Here is an 18717-nt window from a genome sequence, read left to right as displayed (position 1 = left end):
AATTTTGAAAATGAAAAGTGTTTCTCAAAATAAATCTAAAAAGAGAGACTTTTTTGAGAATTCATTCTACTAAATTCATGGATGCATAAAAACTAGCATATTATTATGAAGCTTATTATTTATGATCCCTTTTTATTTAATATTTATAATTTTTATTATTGATAATCTTTAAAAAAATAAAAAAAAATATTATTTTATTATTTATAACCTTAGCATTATCGATTTTATTTATTTTATTTTATTTTTCTTTCTCGTAATCCTTTATTTCATCTTAGCATTATCGACGTCATTCGCTACCACCGACACTAATACTGCTCAATCGTCTTCTCAATATTGTCTTCAAAATATATATAAGAGGAGACAGATGAGAAAAAAAGATATTTACGTTTATTTATAAAGAGATAGTTTAGAAATATTATAATAAAATAAAAAATAAGAATTATAAATACTAAAGATTGTAAATAGTATATATATATATATATAATTAAATGGTTTGTATTTGATCTAATAGTTTATCAATCTAATAAGATTTATAGGAACTTACAATCCCAATAATTGATCTAAGAATATCATGATTGAGGAATTCTCCTTAAAAAATCAATGACCAATCCCAACTCTTTCAAAGAATATCTGTATGTGATGTTTATCTTTCTGAGGGCCGCATTATTTGGTTTTGGTTTGAGTATAAAGATTCTAGTCAATAATGCATTAAGATAGTGTCTCGTCTCTCTGCCATGTTCTTTTCAGCTTTTCACTGTAAAGCCTATAGAACGAGGACTTGTTTTCTTCTTTCTTGGATTGTGCTCCCCATGCCTATCCCAACAAATCCTTCACGCAAATAACATTAATTTTACGGGGGGGTTTCCTTCTGATCATGAGAGAGACGATCTCTGACCTTTTACCAGTTGCAGAAAGTTCATGGGGAACATAAGTCTTGGCTGCCTCCTACCAGCTGGTGTTAGAGCTCCAAATACTAAAGCAAACAACGCAACACATCACCACCCACATCATACCACCCACCCCAGAAATAGAAGAGACAACAAAGCACAAGCGTTTGCGAGAGCTCTTCCTGTCCCTGCTAGTTCGGAGTTGCCTTTCGGCAGCAGCAGCAGCATGCATGATCTGCCTCTCGACGAAGATGGATGCATCAACATGACAACACTTTTAACTGTAATGTAGGATAAAGACTTCTGAAACATTCATTACATGGATTGCTGTCATCTTCTTAATCGTAAGGTTGAAGCAAATGACATGTCAAAAGTGTCTACTAAACAAAGATCTGATAGGGTATGTCACCAGTAGACCGAACACAGCTAACTGTGCTTCAAAATTGCTGTCATCTTTGTAAGGTAGAAGACAGAAGCCAAAAAGATACCTAAAACCCACCTGCTTTGAGCTTTTACTCAGTCATTCCATAGGGCAAACATTGGAAGTTGATTGACTGCTGGCAGTTCTGTAGGCCGAGCTGCTGCCACCATCCAATTCATGCTTCCTCCATCCCCATTACCTCCGTTACTACTGCCATCCCCACACTCATATTTCATTGCAGTAGGGTACAAAAATGCCTGAGAGAAGTCCCCACACATGCTGTGATACGAGATGGGGTTGCCCGGAGAAGACGAAACCACCGGTGCAACCTCGGCTAGCAGCCGGTTCGAGGTGTCGTCAAGCTTGGGGTTACATAACATGTCGCTGAAATCATCATCAGCACCTGCAATGCCCGACTTTGTGACGGCAGGAGAAGGCCGGTGGTCTGTCTCCAACGACATGGGGCTGCTGTCCTTGGGCGGCGTTCGTTTGGCGAGATCACCGCCGATGAGATGGTTGCTCGAGCAGATGCGCTTCACGTCGTACCTGCCGATGTCAAAGTTTGTCACCGCATTCGGTCCCCGGAACTTGATTGCTGCGATATCATAGGCTTCCGCGGCTTCCTCCTGAGTGCCTGCAGATGCATTGCATCGTCACAATTTACATCAAATTGTTGATCATTAGATGCATTCATTGGGCCTAATGTAGTGAATGATCGAGCGAAAACAAGAGAGCCAGAAGAACCATCCATGATTCCATGCACGAAGAAGGAACTCACTGAATGTCCCGAGGTACAAGTCCTTGTTGCCTGCCACTCTGCCGATTCTAGCTTGCCATCTACCATGCTGGTGGTGCCTGCGAACATAGAAGAAAGAGAAAAAGCTCGAGAGAAAGCATGGGGATCATCATGGCACCGAGTAATTGGTTGAGGATAAAAGCTGCAAAGCAGCAAACCAAAAAGATGGAGTTGAACGAATGCTAAAGTCGGGCTTGACAGGACCTCGTCACCCCTCTATAAACAGATGCTCCTCTTGAGAACCCACTGCTTTTCCTGAAACAAAACAAGACATGGGAAAGGCTAAGAGCGAGCGAGAGAGCGAGCGAGCTCATATGAGCAGAAAACCAGCATGCTTGTGCCAAGAACAAGACCTTCGTAAATTGGCCACAAACTCTTGTCGACTCATGTTCTTCATCTCTTCCAGTTCCTTCTCGTAGTTGCTCAGCTGCGACGAGCAACCACAGGGGATCAAAGAAGCTGTAACGATGCAGGGAATGGGAACCACTTACAGGTAAGTTTGTGTGGGTCGTTGGTCCCCAGTACTTGAGTGCAGCCAAGTCATATGCTCTTGCTGCCTTCTCTTCCTTGTCATACCCTCCTTTACATCGCCGGCATCAGAGAAACATAAATCAGTACATGGGTTGATGAGAGAATTCAACCGACCAAGCTTTAATGCCACTACATCACCTTCCCTTACCTAAATAAACTGCCGGAAGGAACGGGAATCGAGCGAACAAAGCAGTGAGAGAAAGACACGAGTTAGTGACCTCCATAAAGAACACTCACAAAGACGGCATTCGACTGGGATTCGAAGGAAAAGGAGTTGCTACCTTGCCTTCCTTTCCTCGTCTGGCCTTCCTTTCTGCAGCTGTTATCCCACAGGTGTGCTTCATACCTTCCCGTCCACCTATGCCTGCAGCGTTCATTAGCAAAAGACATAGCAACGAGGATGAATCGAGGAAACCACACCACCGTGTCTTCACGGAGACCCACCTTGTGACTCCCCTATACTGCGAGGTTCGTTGCCCGAAGGTCTCGATGGACTTGCGGGGAACCGTCTCACGAGCTGCGGATTTAGCATTCAAGCGGCTCGGGTCGTCGGCAGCCTCCGCCGGAGCCAATTCATGAGGCACAGATTGCAAACCCAAACCAGGACTCATCGAAAGGCTTAGCGATCTGACGCCGTCGGCCGGTTGCTTCTCCGGGGCATACTGGTTCTGCCGGAGCCACGACTTCATGCCGGAGATGGAGATGGAGCCGTCCGTTCCCACGCTGTAGATCGGATCCGTCGCGAGTGGCGAGGGCCGGAGGGTGGTGGGATCCTGAAACGGGTGGAAGGATTGGATGTAGTGATACGGGTCATGCACATCTTCCTCTGTTCGTCCCTCCGCAGCGGGGATGATGGAGGGCGGCATGTTGACATTGATTCCAGGGTACATGGCATGGAAGTGGGAGATGGGTTGCTGCAGGTTTGGACTCTCTTCATTGGTGTGCTCAGAGTAGCCACCCAAGAAGTCCTCGAACTTTGGCCCTTCCTCTTCTGGGTTGGAGCTGCCGTTGGTGGTGGTGGCAATTGCACCATACTTCCAATCTACATGCAACCACCACTTGATGTGTCATATATTCCTCAAGATCATTTCTTGAATTAACGAGATCGAGGTTAGGGAGAAGGAAGCATCAACATCCTCACCAATGCAAAACCCTAATCAGTGAGAGCTTTTAGGACCGAAAGGAAATGATGATGCAAAGAAATCAACCGAGTCAAACAAGGAGAAACATCAGAAAGCAGTCAAAGGAGAGGAGATGATTACATGATGGAAGATCGGAAACCGAGTAAAAGAACATGGCAACAATTAGTTACACCACCATATCAGAAAGGAAAAGGAACAAAGCACAAGCAGGAATACCAACTAAGATCATCTTTTGTTGATTGGCTACTGCACAAGAACTGCTGCTATGTACTACAATGAAAGATTTGTAGCATGAGAAGCCATACACAGAACCAGATGAAATCATATAGCAACAACAAACAACAACACAAGAAGGAAAATATAAACCCTAGTCGAAGGCCAAAACACATCGAAATATGAAAGCCAGTCATGAAGAAAAATGAAAGATTAGAGGAAAAAATGGGTAATAATATATACATATAAAAAAGAGAAGAGACTACCAAAGAGGAGGAAATCTAGCAGTTTGGCTACCTGAAGCACAAGGAGTATGCCTCAAAGGTGGCGGCTCCATGAGGCAAATGGAGCCATCAGACCGCAGAGGCATGAGAACAAGAGGATTGGAAGAAGCAAACCCCAGCTCAACCCTACCATCATCTCCTCCTCCTCCTCCTCCTCCTCCACCACCGCCGCTACCTTCTCCACCACCTCCGAACTGGTCATCCTCGCAGCAGCAGGAGCCGTCCCCTCTGGAGGAGGAGGACAAGGAGAAGCCAAGCCAGCCGCTCATCTCCATCACATGTACTCGATCGGCACCCAAAAAAAAAAATAAATCCAACCCAGAAACCAAGAAAGGAAATGATGAGAGACTCGCTGGGATCCCAGTCTCCCTCTCGACTCTACCTGGTGCTCAAACTCCAAAGCTCCCACCCCCCTCCCTTCCCTTCCCAGACCCAAGAACGAGGTGGTGTGCAGATTAAAACCAGCATCATGGGCTTGGCCTTGTGCGTAGTAGAATTTATTTATGCGTCGACAGAATAGCAAATAAAATATAGGATATGAGGAAAGGAGAGAGAACCCTCCCATCTCTCTCTCTCTGTCTCTTTCTGTCACTGTGTCTCTACGTCTGCGTCCCGGGGCTTAGCTTTCTGTCCTCGGGTCTCGTTCCATGACTCCCATCATAGATACGTCTTGCAGTCGGGAGCAGGCCAAACCCATCTCTCTCTCTCTCCCTTTTCCAGGTGCAACCTCACACACTCTTAACAATTACAACTCAGTCTTGATGTGTCCATCATCACATATTGTTTATATTAATGAATATAATATATTATCAACCATAGATAAGAAAAGAACTACAGTAATCAATACACTGTCTTATAATGTGCAACAGAAACATAAATATTTACATAATTAATCAGAAATATTTTCATGCAGTTGTTGTATATATATATATATATATATATATATACAACAACTGCATGAAGTGTTGCAGCACTCTAAAACAAGTTGGTAACTCTCACAATACATAAATAACAGCCATTGATTGATCTTACAATGACATGATAATAAAAGTTTACATGTGCCACTGATATCATATAAACATTGGCATCTTCTACACAACATACAGTACCAGTGCACAGTTGCCTCTGATGTAGGGTTCCGGGATCATGTCATACTCTCATGTGTACTTCGGACTGCATCTTGATGTACTAAGGTTGACCTTCTTCGCTCATAATGTATGGACTGCACTCCAACATTGTTTCCTAAAGACTCTACTCGACACTTGCAGCGAGATTAACTGAGCTTGTATTAGTGTATGACCTGCAACTGAGGACTGGCGTTAGATATTAATGGTGGAAGACACCAAAGACCATGAATGATGCAGTAGGGCAGTAACATCAATCCATGCAACAAGGTGTATATTTACATGCCAACAGAACATTTCCCAACTTAGTACTACATGTTGATCTTGCTCATTCTTTACATGTAGAGATCGCTAATGGGTGAAGGAGTTTAGTTTGTGGAACATGGCGAAGCTGGGGTTGTTCTTCTTGTAGGAGCTCCTAAAACCCGACCGTCACTGTGACCAGTTTGCTCTCTTCTTGTCGTGGCACCTGCCCACATCTGTCTTCTTTCTGCTTCTCTGCTGCTACATCGATCTCATCCTTTGATGCCATGAACTCCATGTACCCAAGAGATAAACTTCGTCGTCGTCACGTTGAAGAAAAATCCGAGCTTTGCCTCTTTGCCGCTCGGTCGACATGTCTCCTCTACTTTTTCTTCAAGGCACATGCATTGCCATCTCTCTCTCTCTCTATATATATATATATATATATATATATATATATATATATATATATATATATATATATATATATATGTTCTGTGTCTTTCTTTCTAAGCTAGGCTACATCAATGGTAAATAGCTGTGGGAAGAGCTGCTGCAAGTTTTCACTGCAGCAACAAAGGCTAAGGAACAGATCTAAGTTGGATGATGTATACATTGGATTGAAGATGGAATGGGTGGAGTTCCCGAGGAAACCGTGAGGGGGATCTTCCCAGGGATTCAGATGCTTGATGCGAGTCAAGAGAGGCCTTCTTCGCAGGGATGCAAGCTGTGTGTGTTCCGTACATGATTTGAGCTTTCATCAGACTTATTAAGGGGGTTGGAAGGGAGATATTAGGGTCCCAAATCACAGGTTATGAGGCATTAACAATGGGATTTATTGGATTTAATATGAAGGAACAGTATTTTAGTCCACATTATCAAACACAGGAGCTTTTTAATCTGTTGAGTTCAAACATGCAGTCCATATCAAATTTTGTTAGTTGCATTAAGTGGGATTACTTGGGAATCAGAAAGTTACAGAATAAGATGAGCCTTAAATGCTCAGTTGTGCAGGAGAACAGATTGTGAAGATGACCAGCATCCTGCCATGAACATGGATCAAAGAACAGGAGAACAAATTCAAAAGAAGATTACAAGTCCACACCATTCCATTACAAAGTTGTTTCAGTTCTTTGAACATTACCTGCAACAACAAGAACAGAGATGTTGAGTTTATTATGCATTTTAACAGTACAAGTTTTTAGCTTTAGGACATTGGGAGCCCATTACAACTGGGAAACAAAGCAAAGAGTGTTCGGTACTTCTCTTACATGTGAAATTTACAAATCACTCTCATGGTAGAGAAAGAAAAGATAAGAGAGAAACACCTAAAGACATCTTTGCATCCTTGATCTCGACTTATTTGCTACATCCACGTCCAAATCATAGATCGTCTCCAAATGCAGTTATTCCGAAAGCACTTTCTTGTATGTTTCTATTGAGACTGGAATGGAGCTTGAGACTTTGGTTGACTTGATTGCTCTAAACAGCCTGTTGTAGCATCCGAATGAGCAGATTCCAAATCGATTCCTGGTCTAGCATTCAACATCAACGAAAACATTCAACATCATGAAGACTCAAATTAGTGTCGATAAAAACAATGAAAAATGATGGACATGACAAATTATGATTGTTGAGCTAAATTTACAGCTTATACTTGTTTTATTATTAAGGCAATTAAGGTTTGTGGTACACCTTCAATACCCAATAGTTTCATACACTACAAGAATAAGCAGCTAGTGCTGGGAACAGTGAGGGCAAAGATAAACAGGGATAAAATTAGATCCAAGAAGAAATAAAAAGGATAGGAAAACACATTTATTTTTAACTATGGATACTATAAGGGTTCATTGAGACAGTTTCCATTTTTTTTTTTTCTCAGCTGATATGTAGTATGAGAAAGTGTGGTGCTCATCGAACAGACATGACTAAAATATCTGTTCCGTATAACAGATTGTATTATGAGATATTGGTTGAATTTTTTTCTCAATAAATAAGACAAAGATAAATTCTCATATCGGACTACATAATCCGACATACAGACTATAAAAAAAAGAGCATGGATCTTGACATGGTCCTAGATAAGAAAATTTACATGGCTCTGTGGCTTGAACAACACTTATGCTACAGCAATTGCAATCTAAAGCAAAAGGTGATAAACTCAGGCATACCGTTTCCACCAGTAGAGAACCTACAGTCGTGTGGAAGATGATGAACTGGATATCGGGGTTTGCCCTAAAAATAAATGAACACTTCATTCTTGCCCTAAGAAAAATACTGAAAGTGACTAGGATATAGGAAGCATATAGAAAATAGCAGTAACAATGACAACCACATGCAGATGGAACAGCAAAATTTTGTTTGCAGAGTAGGTTCGGTTTTGTCTTGCGTATTGGTTTGCAAAACTCGAATTTGCTTTGCTTATATCTTATGAAAACAGTACATCATATAAAAAAGACGAGCATGGGGAGTCTGATCTACACATAGGAAGAATATGAACTGAACTTCACATAGTCGAATATAATACATACATCATGGAACATTTCTATATAATGCTATTTACAAGATAAAAAACACCTCAAGCGTCAATCGTAAACAGAACTTGGGTAGAGTCCCACAGATAAAGGAGCAAAGAAAATTATGATGGCTTTCAACCAACAACAACAACAACATCAACTACTTAGGATCGACTACATAGATATTTCCTGTAGTATCTAACAGCTTGCTGGCTTTCGCACGTGCACAAAGAAATTGGAGCATAGAAAAAAGTTATTCGGCATCCGAATATTCTTGTAATGCCCTATCTACTTGCTGGCCTTCGCGCGTGTGTAAATGGTATGGTGCATAGAAAAAGGTTAATCAGTATATGGATATCTAAAAAATGATGGAACCATAATACGACGAGCTTAGAACAACATGACCCAAAATACATAAGCCCGAGATAATTGTGTAGGAGGCAGATCTAACCCTATATTTGATCATATCCATTCTCTTGCTTCCAACCTGGATCCAAATCAAGGTGTCAAATTTACTTCGGCTACACAATAGTTAAACAACTTTCACAATCAACCGGTTATTAGAGGTCTCATGGTGCTTAGTTTCAGAAAACAACCTGAATCCATTAAGCTTCAAGAAGGAGCAAATTGGCTTCAAAGTTACCTCAGTAATGGGATGAAAGCATCGTTCATTACTTGTTCATAGATCCTTCAGTGTGCAAGTCCATTATGCTTGATTTAATCAGCACTACCGATGTGTGAATCAAAGGAATAACATTTTTAGTCGTATTCTCATAATCATGACCATAATGACTTTATGAACTTCCCAATGTTGAGGATCCTTCATCAAGATCGGCAGATAAATAGCATAGGAAGGTAGAAGCTGGTGCATTTTAAGCAAGCCAAGAAACCATAAATCTGCGCGCATCAAGAGATAATAGGACAATAATTCCTTGCGCAATTTGGAAACAATTCAAGACAAAAATCACAAAGGACCCAAAAAAAGGCCTTTCACAGACCAAACATTCAAACAGTCAATTCAGCAGACGGGTGATATGCAAGCAAGATTGTTTCTAATTTCACAATCCAAATAAGGGGAGGAAAAAAGAAATCAAACCAACGGCGTCGGTCGGAAGCGCGGCGCTGCCTGCCTATTCCTCCGGGGACAAAGATGCAAGTGGCGGTCCTTCGATGGAGAAGCCAATCGTCAGAGGACACGGCGGCCATGAAGCCAGGGTGAAAACATGAGACGAAACCGGAGAATACGACGTCGTCGACGACGACAAGAGCGCAACCTAGAGGGGCCAGGCGGCGGAGGGCGCCGGCGATGGAGCGGAGACGTCAGGAGATCGACAACGAAGGTTCGGTGGCACGCAGTCACGGACGGAGAACTCCTTGTGGCACGACTTACGTCACGAATTCACTCGAGACTTGTGATTAAAAAATTTGTTGGATAAACAAATTTCAGTAGCAATTGTGAAAAGCATGAAAAAGAATATATATATATATATATATATATATATATATATATGCAAATTGTCTTTTATATATATATATATATATATAAGACAATTTGCATAAAAGTCTCATGTTTCTTTTTTTTTTTTTCCAAGCCTCCAGTTTTATTTTTTCTAATTTGAGTAATGCTCAAAATATCTCTTATCAACTTTAATAATATTTTTTTTCTAATTTTTTTTAGCAGTTTTGAACCATTACAGTATTTTCATTTGGTTGGTTTATAATAGTATTACTGTATTCTTATTGAGGCGCTGAAAATATTTTAAAATTATTAAAAAAATATTATAACTAAAATCATATTATGTTTTTTAGTTGTCATTACTCATAAATCATTAAAATATTATAATTTTATAATACTTGTACTTGGTTTGATTATGGTTATAAGTTTATTTTGATTGTTTATAGTGTTTTTAAGTAAGTTATATAGTGTTTTTATTATGGTGGTCAAAACATTATGACAAGCTAATTTTTTTATCCCTATTTGGATGATGTTATTTTTAAACTATTATGATATATATCAAATATTTTTAATATGTTTTGATTTTAGTTGTCTAACTTACAATATGTTTTAATATTGTAGTGTTATTGTATTTTTGTTGATATGCTAAAAACACCATGAGTAACATCATATTATTTCTTGATAGTTGTCATTGTTCTAGATCATTATAATATCAAATTATAATATTTTTAAGTAAGTTTCTGATATTTCTATGTTGGTGACTTATAATATTCATTTGATAATGTTCTTAAGTAAATTTTATGGTATTTCTATTGTGCTAAAAAACACTGCAATGAACAAAAAATATATATATCATTTGGATTGATCATAGATATATTGGACATTATTTGGAAACAAGAGTATCATTTGTAAAAAAATAAAATCCAAAAATATATTTTGAGAAAAAATAAAAATAACTTCGTCTACTCTCGCCTATATGATAGACATGTATACGAACACGAAACGTGGATACGTGACAGTCATTGAGAAATTACGGTTCCGCTCTCATCCTCTTTATCCCTAATTCATCAATATAAGTGGTCCCATAAAAAAAATAAAAAAAGAGAATCAGTTCTAAAACCTCAAAGATTTCGTTAAAAATAGAATTTCAAAATTCCAATCAAGAAAAAGATGGTCAATCAAATCTTGTATCAAATTTTAAAAAACAAAACCAAAAAGAATATCTTAAAGAGGATTGCACGAGATCAAATATTAAAAAAGATAAAAAAAAATAATCCCAAAAAAATAAGGAAGGAGAATTAGATTTGCTCCTGAAAAAAATATTTTATTTTTCAATTAAGATGGATGACCCCTTGAATAAAAAAACTATTAATCGATAGTGATTTTAAGATTCATAGTCGGTGCCCATATAGATTAGATAAAATTCTTTTCAAATAGTATGGAAAGGTAAGATCGTAAATCCAATCTATTATTATTTAATTTCTGAGATTAAAAATTTTTCACGTAATGTATAATATATTATTAGTTTCATACTTACATCTCTCGTCATCTTGCTTTTGAACAGAGTGTGATTATCTCTCCCAGACTCGGCTTCCAATAGATTGTTGTACATGTTTCCCAGTTTTGCATTCCATCAAACTCTGATTGCCTGGCCACCCAAGCTGGGCTTCGTCTCCATCGGAAGCTGGCTGTGTTTCCAGAAACAAGGAAGCACCGAGGAAACTTGACATCTCTTTTGGTCATTCAATTGAGATATTTGCTGTTCCAGTAGAAATGAGAAAAACCACCAACCTCACTGAATCTACAGAGACCTCCATACCATGTTCAAATTTGCAGTCTCTGCTAATCCATTTAAACACTTCAGCTGATGGATGGGAGAGGATAAATCCATTTATATCTTGAATTCAGCTTGTGTCTCATACTGTAATGTGCTCCAAGCTCTTCACATCAAGCTTCGGTAGCCATTGGGACAACTTGTCAAAAACCTTCTGTAAATGAGCAGGTGGCACTCTCGTAGTGTTAGCTATTATTAATACACTGTGCTTGAACGAGAGTTCTTTTGCGGACACCAATATACTGCAATGAACGCATCACACATGAACTCTATCCAAAAAAATATTTGGTTATCCCTTTCTTTGGGAAGAATTCTTCGTTTTGCATCAGTGAAACGAAGTAAAGCACCACATGTTCTTGCCCATTTTAGGGCTTATCCAAAATACAATAATTGTTGTAGGCAGCACCAAGAAGATTTCTAGTTGATGTTTTCTTGTCTATTTTAGGGCTCATCTAAAAGTGTTGTGAGAGCAAAAGATTTGTTCGTCGCATGGCTGTGAGTTCTACCATGATATTCCAGATACTGTAGTACCACACAGATTCACAAAATCTAATGAGCATCGTTCAAGAAACAAGGCAGCAAAAACTGCTATTCCATCACTGGAGCTTCTTAAGACAACACTGCAGACACTATTAACTGCATTAGCATGAAGAAGACGGAGGAACCTATCATCTGTTTTGCTGCCTTTATTTAGTGAAGGCTAGTGGTTTATTTAGTTGGACGTGTCTTGATGTCCAATCTCCATCGAGTTGGGAAAGTAGAATGAATCCAGTGAAACTGAGCCAAGTGAGGAGAAGTCACATCTTAAGCAGGTAAGTGAAGATACATGGAACTCGAGGTCTTTCCAAGTTTAAGAACAGAGAGAGAACCGAAAACAACAAAGCAACCGTTCTTCGTTCATCTCAGCATATATCTGTCGGCAGGAGAGGCAAATCATGCGCAGCCATGAGGCTTTTACTCAACCATCTGCATCAGAAAAGGCAACGATGTGAAAGATGAGAAGAAGGTGTATGAAGAGGAGAAAAGAAGCAGCAGTGTGGAACGGGCAGCGAGGGTGGCACCACTGTAACACGGCGGCGCAGTCACAGGCATGTCGTGATTCGCCACAGGAATGGTGATGGAGAGCCGCGTCTTCAGGTCTGGCGCTTGCTTCGACTGATCCACCGCCATGCCCAACCAAGAATCCACCACCCTCGATGGTTTCTCATCAAGAAAGCAGTGGAATGGCCTCAGGTTCTGTGCTGGCTCCTCCCTCTCCGCCTCACCTTTTCTCTGTGTCTTGAAATCAGCACCAAGCACGAAGTAGTGCTTCTCTTCCTCCTGAACCACCCACAAACAAACTCCGATGTGAGAACGACTGCTTTGCATATGGACATGCCTCTGTTTTGTCTGCTCAGGGAGAGCTCACCTCCACTGGGCCAAGCCTGAACGGCATCTCCCTGCCACCCCTGCAGGCTTCTGAGAAGAAAGGGTGTTCGTTCACATCCTGCCTGAATCCAAGGATGCTCCTGCTCTTTAAACATTTCGATAAGCTTCACAGCCCAACACCAGAAAGACTGAAAAGGAAATGGTAGCCTGCAACGCATACCTGTAACCGGAAGAGTCATCCTGTTGTGAGTGCGCCATCATGGGAGGAGGCCTCGAAGAGGAGGAGGAAGAGGAGGAGGAGGAGGAGGAGGAGGAGGAGGAGCAGGGGAACAGGAAGTGGTGGGTGTGATGAGGTGTGGAGAGTGAGAGAGGAGGAGGAGGAGGAGGAGGAGGGAAGTGGGAGGAGATTGGGGTGGTGGCCAAAGACAATTCCACAGGCTTTCTTGAACGGCTCTTCCCCCTGTGCATGTGCCTCTCGCAGTACTTGGAGTCAGGGAAGGCCTCCTTGGAGCACCGCCACTTCTTCCCATCTGTTCTTCTGCACCTCCCTGGCTCCGGATCCACTGCCTTCCTACCGTCACCCACCTGATAAGCTTCCCATCCAACTGAGTGCAGTAGACCAGCTTCGTCTCAGGAAACAAAAGCATCCAAATGGCAGAGAGCGAAGGAGAGCAAACACTCACCCGTGGGGCGATGAGGAAGGAACGGAAGAGTTTGAGGCTCCACGAAGAGGCTCCTCCTGATGCAGAGGATGAGATCGGGAGGCACGGGGATGCCTGAAACCATGTACTTGAAGATGAGGGCTTGGAGCTCCAACTCTTGCCACTGGGATGCAGTGAAGGGATACCTGCTGCCCCCGCCCACCACCATCATCATCATCCTCCTCCTCCTCCTCCAACTAGTGCTAATCCTCACTCGAACCAAAACCGCAGCACCAACGAAGAGAAGCGGGGGAATGAAGAAAGAAAGCTGGCACTGGCAAGCATCAAAGAAAGAGAGGAGGAGGAGAGAGGCAGCGGCATCAACTTGTAACATCCTGCAATAAAATAATAATAAGCAACTTTTGTCTGGTTATGTGACAACAGTAAAGAAAGGGGGTGGTTTTGTTTGCATAGGAAGCGTCATTCAGTCAAGGGGAGGGAGAGAAGGTGGGGGAAGGGAAGGGAGGGGAGAGGAATCGCAAGACACTGTTGGGGACGCACCGCTGCACTGTGGTCAGAATATGGCTTTAGCTGCGTTTCGATTGCAAAGCAGTGTGTTTAAAATGAATGGTGTCAGGAGGGGGTGCAGCCGCTGACACTGCCACCTGATGACAGTGCGCAGTTCTTATTGCGACTGACATCAGATGGAGAAGCAAGGCAGGGTCAGGGATGCAGCGCTCTCCTCGCCCATCTCTGAACCCAGCTGCTGTTCCTCTGCTGCCTTTTGTTGCTGCTGCTGCTCTCTGACTCCCCTGCCACCTTTGCAGAAACCCACAAGCAAAAGGAGAGCGGGGGGCGGGCTGCGACGAGCCTCAGAAGACAGAGGGAGAGGTGATATTATAATTGGACGGCATGTGGGTGTCTGCAATCTGCCCGAGCGACCGAGGAAAGAAGGGTTGGAGTACAGTGTACTCCCACTTATGCTTCTCACTTGTGCACTGCTTTTTTTGAATTTCCAACTCTCAGACAAAGTTACTGCTACTACTTGTTCACCTGATGCCTTTTTTTTCCCCTTTCTCCATTTCATTTCCTGTGCTGCTTTCGTCTGGGTGGGTGCCTCCTCTTCTTCTTCTTCTTCTTCTTCTTCTTCTGAGGGAGGTGAGGTGAGGTGAGGTGTTCCTTGGTGATGCAGTAGTTCTCCATGGTACCCTGCTAAATGCTTCCTTCGGGTGCATCAATTCACACAAATGTGATGATGACGGTGATGAGGCAGAGGAATCCAAGAGGGTTTTCCATTTTCATTCGGTTCTTCTGCATCAGAGAGAGGCACTGCATCTTTTGATCAACCAGATGGCTTCCGAAGTAGAATTCTAGGCCTGTGAAAAAGGTCTGCAAGTGAATCACTGTTTCCAATCAGATAAGATTATGAACAATAGTAGAACTGGAAGCACAAAGCTGAAATTACAGTTGATAATTAGATCACGTCACAAAAGTTGATGCGGATAAGGCACTATTACCTCCGAATCAATGCACAGGTGGAATGCAAAATTAGAAATAGCAGCTGCATCCATTTCTGCAGTTAGAAGCTCTGATATTACTGATGAGATGGAAACAAGACACAAACAAGTTAGCAAACGGGACAAACACAACTATATTACTCGGATCTGACACACATGTTGATAACCATGGGGGAAAAACAAGTCTGCCCATTCAATCTCCTCTTCCATTGGTTTTGACCACATAGAACAACTCCAGTCTATATGGTGCATTCAAAGAATTTTAACATAGAAACTAAGAAGTCAGTTTGAACTGTCAGAATTTAGTAGCATGAAAAAGCAACTAGCCAAATTAAGCATCATACAAGTCTTAAGAGAACATCATACATGAGATGAACGGTATATGAAATAATGTTTGTGACAAACTTGAGACGAACAGTATCCTATAACATGGTGGTCGTATGGTTACATCATACGGTAAAAAAAAAAAAATGTTATCGCCTGGCAGAAATGCCTCTCATCCGGTTGAAACAGGAAACTAAAAAAGTTCAACAGTGTAGTTATCAATTACAAAATTTAGCAGATGATTTATGTACAGCATCACTGAGATCACCTATCTTTTGAGTTGGAAACCTTCACGAACTGCTGGCCCCATAAGTTAAGGACTATTCTGATCAGTAATCATGTATGATGTTCCTTCCAAACAGCAGGTTAGCGAACAAACAGTCAGAAGCATTAACCAGCCGTAAAAGTGAACATAAAAGAATCCTGCATCGTCTGATTCTAGGCTTGGATAATCTTGTGTTTCCAATCTTCTAGCCATTCTACATCCTGTGACAAAAATAAAAAAAATATGAGAGCAAGCATGAGTCAGATGTCTCTGCAACTGTCTGCTGATTTTTCCAGATCCCCTTTCATTTCATCTATCAAAGATTAGTTATAGGTTTACCATATCTGTCCAATTGGTTACCCAAAAATGAGATCCAAAGAGTTCGTGTTCCTCAAGATTCATATATTCTAATGGAAGACCGAACATCTTGACAACACAAAGGACACTTTGGTGAGGAGTCATGCACCACGGATGTTGCACAGTGTGGACAACAAACAAGATGCCCACAAGGAACAAATGCAGTTCTTCTTCGTCTTGATAAGCAGATGACACAAAGTTCCCCATCCGGTACATCCTCCTGTTCCATGCTGCTCCTGGACAAATCCTCATTATTTAAGTCCTCATTCTGTCTTCTTCTCCTCAGTCTCCATTCTTTCCATTTCCACCAGTTCCTGCATTATTATCAATAAATTGCTGACCTTATTATATGATTTAACTCATTATTATACATGATGGAACATAATATGAACATGATATCACCAAATACCAGTGGACATGCCACCCCCAAAAAGTTTCTAAATACATAAGCTACGCAAACACACTAATGCCGTCCACCTCTGCACTCACAGATCCGAGTCATATAACTAGAAAATAGATATTTCAGTGATAGAACTGTATCATGTGATTACAGAAAGCAATACTTCATATTCTAGGTTAGAGAGCTGAATAATGGAAATTCTTGAGGACCAGTGTCATGGTTAGTACGACATAGGAGAACAAAGACACCTGCAGTCTTTTGTTGTCCTTGTAAAATAATATCTTCCAGGTGCCTAAAGCGTACCACTTTTAACTCCACAAACGCATGCAAAGCATTAACAGGAATATATGAGCATTGTATGTGAGTGCAGTTACACTTTAAGCACACGTTCTAATAAGGCTATAGGTGGAGGTATATGCAACAGGAAACCAAGCCAGTCTGGTGCTGCCGAACTGCATGAATAATACACTAAAAGTACATTTGCAAAACATGTTATGAATATAGCATATCACTTGCACATCTAATGGAGCTTGAATCACTATACCTCATGTTCCTTGACATATATTATACTGATATTGACAATGACAACATACAAAAGAGTTTGCAGATCAAGACAAATAGGAGTGAGATAACTAGGAAGAAGTTACAAGTCAGCCAAAAATTCCACTATCAAATCAAGGTTTTGGTTACTATATATAGAGGCCTTATACACAAAGTAACATAATAAGATTGTTGATGAGTAAAATGAAGAAGGCGATTCAAATAGAATCTTCAACCTAAGGTCTATATGTATGCTGCTACTTAATCATCCACTAAAGTAGAAATAGTAAATATTTAACAAGAGAAGAAATAGCAGCAACTAATCCATGTGATGATTTTAATGACAGTTTGATCTTTAACAGTGAACTCAGAAAAGAGAAATACAAGGATTTAAATACAGATCCAATACCAATTTTGAAAACCCATTGGATAAGTGTCGTTCCTGTATACTGGATGATATACCAAATTATACTATCCAGTATCATCAAAAAAATAAAATATATCTTAATTATTTTAAATTGTAGTGTTATCCTATTGATATCAGATATTAGTTCTAATATTGCTACTTGGTCCTTACAGATAAATACTGAGCACATACCAGTTCAATCAACATTTGATTACTCAAAGAATATTGTATGTGTTGAATACACATGAAAGCCACCGCTCATCGGATATAACTAAATTCACTTGCAAGAGCATTGCCAGCACAGTATACCAACATTTTTCACCAAACAAGGACAATAAAGAGATGAAGAACATTGGCTTTTAATTTGGACTTCAACAATTGTTTTTAATTTGGATACCAACCAAAATAAAATTTAGAGAAAAGAAGGTTCTCTCTACATTACATATTGTTATCCATCTCTAAAATTAATGGCTTGGTGGCAACACATGTACATTATGCAGCAAAAAAGTTCACACTAGTTGTCAACCACCACCTTTGCTCCAAGAAAATTGGAAAAGCACTTCAGTACATTGAATGTAAGAACTATGGAGATATTTAGAGTTCCATTGACTCTTGAGAATTAAAATTTAAACCATGGCGTGGAAACTCTGGGATAGGATTACTGAAAAATTTTGGATATGCAAGAGAATCTAAGGACCATATTGGTTTCAGGCTAAAGATTAATGAAAGAAGTTATTTACTAAGCAACTGAAAAGTTCATCAAGACAATATACTTGCACAATACATATACTAACTTCAAAAAGAACATAACAGTGGGGAAAAAAAATTACAGTAGATTTTAGAAAAAAATATCTCGGTGGTAAGTTTACGACAAGTAGGACAAAAGGTCGTGTAATAACGATCAAAAGGAAAATTCTGATGGCGCTGGGGTGTTTGCCAGCTGCCAAAACAGTTTGTTCAGTGGATACCAGCTAGCTAACTTGGTTATTGTGCCCCTGAGGCTGGAAAGCAGGATAAAATAGGAGGGGATGATGACAGGCAAAATAGGGAAGCCAGAAAATAAGGAACAATATTTGCCTATCATTTTGCAAATTAGACCTATTTTTTAACCTTTCCAACAACAATTAAGAAAGGCCAGCAGCGGATCTCCTCCCAAGAGGTACCTAGGCTGTGACCCCCTCTTGAAGTCAGGATCCATGATGCCCTATTCCCCTTCCTAGGCCATGATAAATAAAAAGAGTCTTTAAGTTGAAGGACTAGTTTCTCTTTCAAGGTTGATCTGTTTAAACAAATCCTATAAACGAATGGATTCAGGCCTCACATGAACCAGTTTCAAGAATCAATTGGTTCAGCATTGTTCATATGATAGGAGCACAATTGGTCGAAACTTAGTCCTTTCATGTTAGTATACACGTTCATCTTTATGCATATGGATGTGTCCAAAGAGTGCAC

At 40.6% G+C, this 18717-nt stretch overlaps 3 protein-coding genes and 1 long non-coding RNA gene across 7 annotated transcripts in view; all 4 read right to left on the bottom strand.

The window, feature by feature from the left end:
• Positions 1–1162: 1162 nt before the first annotated feature.
• LOC135680667 (AP2-like ethylene-responsive transcription factor AIL1) lies at positions 1163–4669 on the bottom strand. Its single transcript, XM_065194759.1, has 9 exons — positions 4288–4669; positions 3080–3677; positions 2917–2999; positions 2784–2792; positions 2596–2684; positions 2458–2531; positions 2309–2359; positions 2087–2163; positions 1163–1942 (listed from the first exon to the last, which is right to left on the bottom strand). The coding sequence occupies exons 1-9, from the start codon at positions 4547–4549 to the stop codon at positions 1404–1406; spliced, it is 1782 nt and encodes a 593-aa protein (XP_065050831.1). The 5' UTR covers positions 4550–4669; the 3' UTR covers positions 1163–1403.
• A 2117-nt stretch (positions 4670–6786) lies between these two features.
• LOC108952424 (uncharacterized) lies at positions 6787–9577 on the bottom strand. Of its 3 annotated transcripts, none has more exons than XR_001977382.2 (3): positions 9254–9577; positions 7813–7906; positions 6787–7176 (listed from the first exon to the last, which is right to left on the bottom strand). It is a non-coding gene; the product is annotated as an uncharacterized LOC108952424 (long non-coding RNA). The 3 variants fall into 3 exon arrangements; XR_010515502.1 differs by having other exon boundaries at positions 6787–7171; XR_010515501.1 differs by having other exon boundaries at positions 7813–7876; positions 9254–9576.
• A 2475-nt stretch (positions 9578–12052) lies between these two features.
• LOC135680656 (growth-regulating factor 6-like) lies at positions 12053–13924 on the bottom strand. The gene is made up of 5 exons (XM_065194731.1): positions 13499–13924; positions 13036–13420; positions 12856–12955; positions 12509–12767; positions 12053–12413 (listed from the first exon to the last, which is right to left on the bottom strand). Exons 1-5 carry the CDS (start codon positions 13848–13850, stop codon positions 12406–12408), a joined length of 1104 nt encoding a protein of 367 aa, XP_065050803.1. The 5' UTR covers positions 13851–13924; the 3' UTR covers positions 12053–12405.
• A 1350-nt stretch (positions 13925–15274) lies between these two features.
• LOC135673688 (E3 ubiquitin-protein ligase SPL2-like) overlaps positions 15275–18717 on the bottom strand; it is a 6349-nt gene continuing 2906 nt past the window's right edge. The window contains exons 6-7 of one of the 2 annotated variants that reach the window (XR_010513420.1): positions 15902–16233; positions 15275–15783 (exon numbers count right to left, since the gene is read on the bottom strand). Coding sequence is in view for 1 of the 2 variants with exons in the window: in XM_065182895.1 (XP_065038967.1) it covers positions 15954–16233 (280 nt within the window). In the remaining variant the exon portion in view is untranslated. Of the gene's footprint in view, positions 15784–15829; positions 16234–18717 lie in introns of those variants that run through there. The other variant, XM_065182895.1, reaches the window with a different exon arrangement.

Source organism: Musa acuminata, chromosome BXJ1-1 (assembly GCF_036884655.1).
Source record: "Musa acuminata AAA Group cultivar baxijiao chromosome BXJ1-1, Cavendish_Baxijiao_AAA, whole genome shotgun sequence".
Lineage (NCBI taxonomy): Eukaryota > Viridiplantae > Streptophyta > Magnoliopsida > Zingiberales > Musaceae > Musa > Musa acuminata.
Note: the sequence above shows the minus strand (reverse complement) of the source record. Positions and strands in the feature narration are given on the sequence as shown.